The sequence below is a fragment of the Physella acuta genome, unplaced genomic scaffold (assembly GCF_028476545.2).
Source record: "Physella acuta isolate Inbredline_101_S28 unplaced genomic scaffold, ASM2847654v3 ptg001426l, whole genome shotgun sequence".
NCBI lineage: Eukaryota > Metazoa > Mollusca > Gastropoda > Physidae > Physella > Physella acuta.
Window position 1 is genome coordinate 34,192 of NW_026732941.1, and position 8,148 is coordinate 42,339.

General features: G+C 29.7%; 1 protein-coding gene across 1 annotated transcript; it reads right to left on the reverse strand.

Moving 5' to 3' along the window:
• Positions 1-3,547: 3,547 nt before the first annotated feature.
• On the reverse strand, positions 3,548-7,471 carry LOC131927662 (uncharacterized). The gene is made up of 5 exons (XM_059283418.1): positions 7,194-7,471; positions 5,545-6,333; positions 4,688-5,206; positions 4,481-4,541; positions 3,548-3,985 (listed from the first exon to the last, which is right to left on the reverse strand). The coding sequence occupies exons 2-5, from the start codon at positions 6,104-6,106 to the stop codon at positions 3,721-3,723; spliced, it is 1,407 nt and encodes a 468-aa protein (XP_059139401.1). The 5' UTR covers positions 6,107-6,333; positions 7,194-7,471; the 3' UTR covers positions 3,548-3,720.
• Positions 7,472-8,148: the final 677 nt, after the last annotated feature.

Sequence of the window (8,148 nt, forward strand, 5' to 3'; positions counted from 1 at the left end):
ATGATTATGTTGTTTAATTTTACTTTTACTATAATTTAAGTATTTTTCATTATTTCATTTTCCTTGCCAGCAGTGGAACATATGTGTTTTTGCATTTGTAAGCGTTTGTATTGATTATCGTTTCGTAACATCTAAAAATTTAAATGTAAAAGTTTTGAAAAATTTTAAGACGGAAAAGGGCCCCTATTTGCCTTGGGCCCCTATGCCTTGCTTACGCTAGCTTTACGGTAGCTACGCCACTGTTTCCACATAATTACAAACTCAATATAAGAGAAAAACATACATTTATTTGTCAAATGTTATTCAGATTTACACTGTCCCTAATTAATTGTAATATTTAAAAGTCGTTTTTGTTATTATTTGGGGAGTGTGTAATACTATTCGGTCGTTTTTTCCACTATAATTCTAAACATTTAAATAATGCTCTTAATTTTAGATCACGCTACCAAACAGTACCCAATGAAATTATTCTAAGAAACATACAGCAAAAACAAGATCCCATTATAAGGAAGATAAAACATCTGAAGAGAGAGCATGAAATGCTTGTCCAAACAGTATTGTTGAAGCGACTGAAAGTTGAAAAAAGATTATTTAAAATGTAAACACATCTTTCTTTTATAAAACAATTATTTTTTCACACAAAAAAGTCATGCATTTAGCCCGATGAATAGAAGAATTAATATTTTAAAACAAGTGATTTGATTTATAATCATGCTTAATTATTTTTAACTGATTGTTTTTGTCTTCTTCTGTTCTAGTCGAAACAAAACAACTAGACGAAATTTATCTACGAATTACACACTGCACAAATTACAAAAAGAAGAAACATATTTGAAGTCTAAAGTACTTCGATACGACCATGATTTACAGAGGAAAAAAAGAGAAATTTAAAATGGCTTTGGAATATGTAGAACTAAAAGAATTGCATCGTAAACTAATGTTAAAATAATATGATATTTTTACCTCTATGTAAATAATAATTTTCGTTGATGGAGCATTGTTTTTTCAAGTTACAAAACAAATAAAATGTTTTGGTAAAAAACTAAGACTTGAAAATAAATGAAAATGTTGTTATTTTTTAATTTATTATTATTTTAACTGATTTCAAGATATGATAATCTACATGTTATAGATATTTAGTCATTATATAGTTATTATAGTTATTTATGTTACTTATATTAATATCAATAACTGCTATTTTTACGGGCATTCAAAACAATACATCAGCGGGTTACGGCTGTAGATCACATGACAGATAACAGGAAATTATAATTAGATATAGGGGTGAAATCCAAATCACGTTTTTTGAATCTGTGATGGGTGCCTGTGTCAGTCTAGAGAAATGGCGTACAACCATAGAACTGTTAACATTAAGCGTAATTTATACCAACGCACTCGAGGAGATGAATTCCATCTTCCGCCCTATCGACCGCCAGGTCAGAAATGGTAACAATACTTTTACTAATTAATACACATGACATATCATCGTATATTTGCTCTAATGTTTCATTAATTTCATATAAACTAATTTGAATTATATAACTGATATCGAATATTGTTTTTTTAAATTTTATATCAACATGCAATGTTTTCGTAGATTTAACTGAAGTCAATTTTACATATGTGTGTGTTTTTCTTAGAGATACTTATTTCAATATGCAATTATATGCCAGTAGATTTCAATACAAATTGTGTCACACACTTTGTGCAACGTTTTAATATTTTCCCTGCTACATGTGAGTCTATGTAGGCCAAATGCCAAACTACATTGGTCTGTATGTGTATTTTCGGTGCGCGGACCTTTGACCACAGGTGCTTTGACCATAACGGGGCTTTGACCATAGGGCCTTTGACCATAGGAAATTAACCACAGGTGTTTTTTCAGCAGAGTTTCTTTGATCACAGGTGATTTGTCAACGGGTGTTTGATCACAAGCGCTGTGTCCGCATTTGACCACAGGTGTTTTGTCCATGTAGGATTTCGATCACAGATATTTGCTTGTTCATACAGTGTCTTTGATCACAGGTATTTTGTGATCAAAAAGGGTCTTTGATCACAGCTGGTTTGTCCAATCCTGGCGTTTGTTAACAAGCGCTTTGTAGGCCAAATGCCAAACTACATTGGTCTGTATGTGTATTTTCGGTGCGCGGACCTTTGACCACAGGTGCTTTGACCATTACGGGGCTTTGACCATAGGGCCTTTGACGATAGGAAATTAACCACAGGTGTTTTTTCAGCAGAGTTTCTTTGATCACAGGTGATTTGTCAACGGGTGTTTGATCACAAGCGCTGTGTCCGCATTTGACCACAGGTGTTTTGTCCATGTAGGATTTCGATCACAGATATTTGCTTGTTCATACAGTGTCTTTGATCACAGGTATTTTGTGATCAAAAAGGGTCTTTGATCACAGGTGGTTTGTCCAATGCTGGCGTTTGTTAACAAGCGCATTGTCCATAAATTGTAAGGATTAATTATAAAAGTTGTGTAATTATATTTAAAATTGCTGTAGGATATAAATATGTTAATTCATCATGTATACTTACAAGTCATCTGACCATACTAGTATTACTTTTTTGACTATGACTATACTGTTTGCATTTTTTAATCCTTTGTTATCTTATATATTTATGTGTTTCCAAGTACATCTACATTATTTATTTGTAAAACTTGTTATATGTAGTATTATTTGTGTTCCATTTATATTTAAAATAAATCTATGAAACCTAGCACCAGCCTTTTTGTGGAGACTAAAATATCTTTCTTGACTTCTTTTTAGTACATGTTAATTTCTATTAATGGACTCTCAGGAAACATGTATAAAATCGTATTAATTGTGTCATAAATTTAATCAAACACCAATAAATAATTTTCATTTTAAAATCTATATATTATGGTTAACCCCCTTTCTGTGGTCAACGCCCCGATGTGGTCAAACCCACTATAGTCAAAGCCCATCTGTGGTCAAAGCCCATCTGTCGACAAAGCCCCTATCCACAAACCCCCTATGGTCAAACCCCTATGGTCAAAGCTCCGCTGTGGTCAAACCGCATATGGCCTAACCCCCTATGGTCAAATCACCTGTGGTCAAAGCACCTAGGACCATATTTTCTTCATTATTTGTCACTTTAGAAAATATTTTATTAACTGATTCCCGAGTTTGGTTTTGTTTTCCCATCTTAGCCTGCTCTTGTATTAAAAGGGTAAGGAAAATTTCTAACTAAATTTAATTTATAGTAATTTGACGTCTATTAAAAAATTACGTGTAAATTGTTATAATTATAAACAAATGTTTTTTGTTATAAATTATCTGCAAATACCACTTAAACAATGAATCCATAATTTATGTATTGATCAAGTTGTTACCCATTGATCCCATGCCAACTGCGATTATGATTCTTTGCATGCTTCGATATGTTGGACTTGTATTTGTGAAATAGTCATTAACACAATCACACAATTTGTAACTTTTTCTTTTCGTTTTTATTTATGTGAATTACATAACAGTTGAAGAATTATTTACAAGTGTCTTTTTCTGTTATTGGTATTTGACAAAGTAATATTAAATAATCAAATTTGTTTTATTATGCTTTTTTGATTTCTAGTGATTTCAGCAGAAAGAGAAGAGTAAGGATTTAATGCAAAACATTTTTACGAAATTTAGAAACAGTTGCAAAATGTATTTGTTAAGGCGAAGTAAACTATTTACTCTGGAACTATTTTCAGATAGTGTGTTGATGTTGAATTAAGGTAGAAACTTCCACTAGTTCTTCTTTATTAAATTCTTCCTTCTTAACTTTTCGACGTTTTTGAAGTTTAGCTATCTTAATTTCCCAATGTTGTTTTTTAAGTCTCTTTATTTCCATATCTATTTCATGCTTTTCCTTTTTCAGTTCATCTCTGTCGATGGAAGTTTTCATCTTTGTGAATTTGCTGAGGCGATGTTTTCTCCTTTGTTTCTTATGGCTTGTTTCTGTGTCTGTATCACTTTGAAAAAGAATAAAATCAATAGCTTAATGAAATTCCGTACTATTTGTTATGTGTATTGTTACAACGTCTAACAAATATTTTCAAATGTTTAAATGCATATGCTGAAACAATTCTAGAATAATTAAATTTTCTAAAGCAAAATTTAAACTGGTTTTATTATTTATATCAATCAATTGTATAGCATAACTTAAAGTAATGGAATGTTAAAAAGTTTAACAGCACGTGTGTATGTTAAAAAATATTTAACTTTCATCTTTACACACCCAACAAGAAATCATTCATTTAGCGGCATAAAATGTATGTTATTTCTCTATACACTATTTGAAAATAAGATAAAAACAAAAAAAATTGTTACTACTAGAAAAAAAAACTTATTATTTGTAATAATGTATATATATATATATATATATATATATATATATATATATATATATATATATATATATATATATATATATATATATATATATATATACTCCACACTCTACATACATATGTTTGCTTCCACCACTTTCAGAGGTTTCCAGTTGTTTCCATGTAGTGTTGAAATCATCTGCATAAGAGTTGTTTATGATTTATAAATGTATTTAATACTTATAAGCTTATGTTACTTATACGTTTATGTACACATACATGTATAAAATAAATAGCAATGTGAGTATTTTACTTTTGTTGTATCAAAATATAACTACGCCATACCTTTGTATAGTTTGTAAGGTTGGGCGATTTCTTCAAATGTTTTATAAGTTATGACTTTTACGATACATTTCAGTAGATTCAACATTTGCTCCGTTTTCGTGAGAACATCTGTTGTCGTTGTATCAAACAGAACAGCTCTGTGTTCACATTGTGTCCACAAGTATTTGAAATCTTCCCCTTGTGACTTACATAAAATTTCAATATCTGAATCTGCCACATCTGTGTCAAACTCTGGGTCATAAGTTACTAACAATATACATTTCCTTTTGATTTCACTAAAATCCGGAAAATCTTTGAGAGCTAAATGCAAGTCTAGTGTCTTTAGCATTGAGAATGATGTAACTAAAATCACTGCATCATGTCTAGATTTTAACAGCTTACATAAATTTTCCAAATTGATAGCAAATCCTATAACGTCAATTTTTAAACAGGAGATGCTGTTGAACGCTTCAACCATGGACTTATTCACAAATTCACTGTCTTCAAACAAAATCAGGTCGTAGTGAAATTTAGTTTTTCCTGTTAAAGTAAAAAAAATGTATGTATACTATATATTTTGCAACATTTATTTGCTATACACAAAACGGTACTTGACAAAGTAAATAATAATGTTTACATTTTCTCAAGTATGAATGTTTTAGTATCAATAATTTACATTGTATAATAATGAATTCACAAGTCATAATATTTTGAGGGTACAAATAGAACGTTTATACTGTACGTTGTAAAATTTGTGGAAAAAAAATAATTGGCTGGGGTGGTGTTCTGATAAATGAGCGTTTGTGTACTAAGCAAAATATTTCCATATTGAAAACGATGTAGCATACACTAAAAATGAAAATAAAACTAATTCTTACCTTTAATTTCATTTAATGTTGTTACAATATTATACACGGAATTAAACTGTTTATTCTTGCGGTCTTTGAATGATGAAATAAACGTGAGTACTTCAATGTCTGTTCTTTGAAAGAAAGGGTGGTTTAACCATTCTTTAATTAAAAGGTCCTTGTGTTGTGAAAGAAAAGCCTTAAACATCTTAACAAATATAAGTTTAAAATTGTTCTGTGTTAGTTCAAGCTGTCCAGTTTTCTTGAGATTTTCCACGTGTTTAAGTAATTCGGAGTTTTGTGTTGTTTTAGTGTCCACTGAATTTGTTGTATTGTTGAACAGAACTACACGATTAGAAAAGCAGTCAAATTCTTGTACAGTTTTTATCCTGTTATAATAAAAGTCTAAAAAAGAAGAACTGCCATGGTCAAGTTCAAAACTATCACCTCCCGTAACAACTAGTATCCCATAATTTTCATACAGTGTTCTATATTCCGGACACAATATGTGTTTAGTTTTGTCTTTTAAATGGACAGAATTTATCGTAAAGTAATCAATAACAACTACAACTGCACTTAATGAGCGATCCATTGAGCCTAGTCCATGCAAAATAACGCTGTATATTTCTTGTTCTGAATACTCCAAAACACAAATTGTTTTATTTAAATTGTGATTAATTTGTATTCCTAATTTGTTTGTTATTAAATCGCCGCAATTTCCTGTTTTAAACACATTTTGTTCTAAAAGTGAATTTCCTGTGGCACTTTTTCCACTAAAAGGCAATCCAAACAGTAAGAGGTTGATTATTTTATCGGTACCTGAAACAAAAAGATTTAAATATATGCTGGCGTTTAGTTTTTTTCTAGTTTTATAGTAAAAAATAAGTATATTTAAATATTAGTTATCAATGTACTGTATCATCAATGTGTGTATTGCACATTTTTTTATTCTTTTTCAGTGTCCAAAAGCTAAACTATAAATAGTTATAAATATAAAATAAATAGCGTTGAACGCAGCGTAGGATTTTTAAATTATGAAGAGCTAAAACGGTAGAAATAAGGTCGCATATATGAACTACACAAATATTTTTAAAATTTAAAAAAAAATTGAAATGTCAAATAATTCAGCCAGAAAGTGTATTCAAACAAAAATTAAAACCAATTTATGTTAAACTTTTTCAAATACAATTTAAAATTTTTTTGCAAGGAACTGTAAAAAATAGTTTTACAATTTTGATGGATTGCATATTATTAATGTTTTTGGTGTTTGCCCATAGAAGAACAATAACAATTATTTTATTGGATTTTATTTTCAATGTCTTCTATTCTAATTAATATAGCATCGCGAAAACGACAATAAACGTTGATATTTTTTTTAAAAAGATTGATCCAATGTGTTGTTATATGGGAATTATGGCAGTCTCAAAGTGGTAATTGTAATATAGAGGTTTGTGGACATTGTTCTATAATTATTTCTTTGGTGGTATATGAAACATGCATTGTTTTAAAACACTATAATGTGTGTTTAGTCTAACGAATATCGTTAGTAGATAATTGTGGACTAAGATTATATAAGTGCTGATAAGCAATACAAAACATAATAAGTTAAAAATAAAATAAAAATACTTTGTAATTTTAAGTTACTAATTATTAATAAATATTATTGACGAGAAACTTACCTGCATAAGTATTATCCAAACTTGAACTTGGTAAATACTGCAGCTTTTCAAAATATGCAATCTTAGTTTCAACTTTAGTTTCGTTTAGTTCATTTTCATCATATTCGTTTTCAATAATTTCTTTTTTTACTGTTATTTGATCTTCTTCAGAACCTAATTCAGCAGTGATTTCACTGTAAGTTTGTTTAAAGCAAGAAATATATTGTTTTGTATGTTCCTGGAGATAGTTAAGTTCACTTTTTAATTCGTCTATATTTTCTGCATTCTTTTGATGAGCTGTACAACCATTTTTTATGTCACTTTGTATTTCCTTTAAAGTTTTTTGTGTTTCTGGTGAGTTGAATTCATGATCCTTTTCAGCGAATTGAACTAAATTTTCATGAAACTGCTTCTCTAGCTCATTTGTTTCCTTCTTCATTTCTGTTGGCAGTTCATGATCTAGTAAAGTAATGCACCACTTTAAAACAAAGGCATTTTTAAAAAGGAATTGTTGGATAGCGTCTCTGCTGATTTGTGCTATTTCTGTATTAATGTTTTTAAATGAATGTTTTTCATACGTTACTAAAACAGTACCGAGAGATGTTTCTATGTCAGTCATTTCGTTAATTACAGAAACTTCGCACTTAACTGTGACCGGCCAACTCAGTAAATCTTCCTTAGTTGGATATAGTACTACGTGAAGTGAAAATACATTTTCATTTATAGTTTCAACATATCCGTGAAATCTGTAAGCTTGTAATCCTTTAATTGAATGTAAAGGCGTTTGAATTCTGTCTTTGATCTCACTGAGATCCAATAGTTGCAGCTTTTGAAATATAACAATTTGATTTCTATGGCTGTGCTTTGGTTGATTTGACTTACTCATTCTTATACAGTTGGATATTCAATTTAATCTGAAAATATATAATTAAAAAAAAAATTCTTATATTTCTGAAATGAGTATATGTAGCCTACT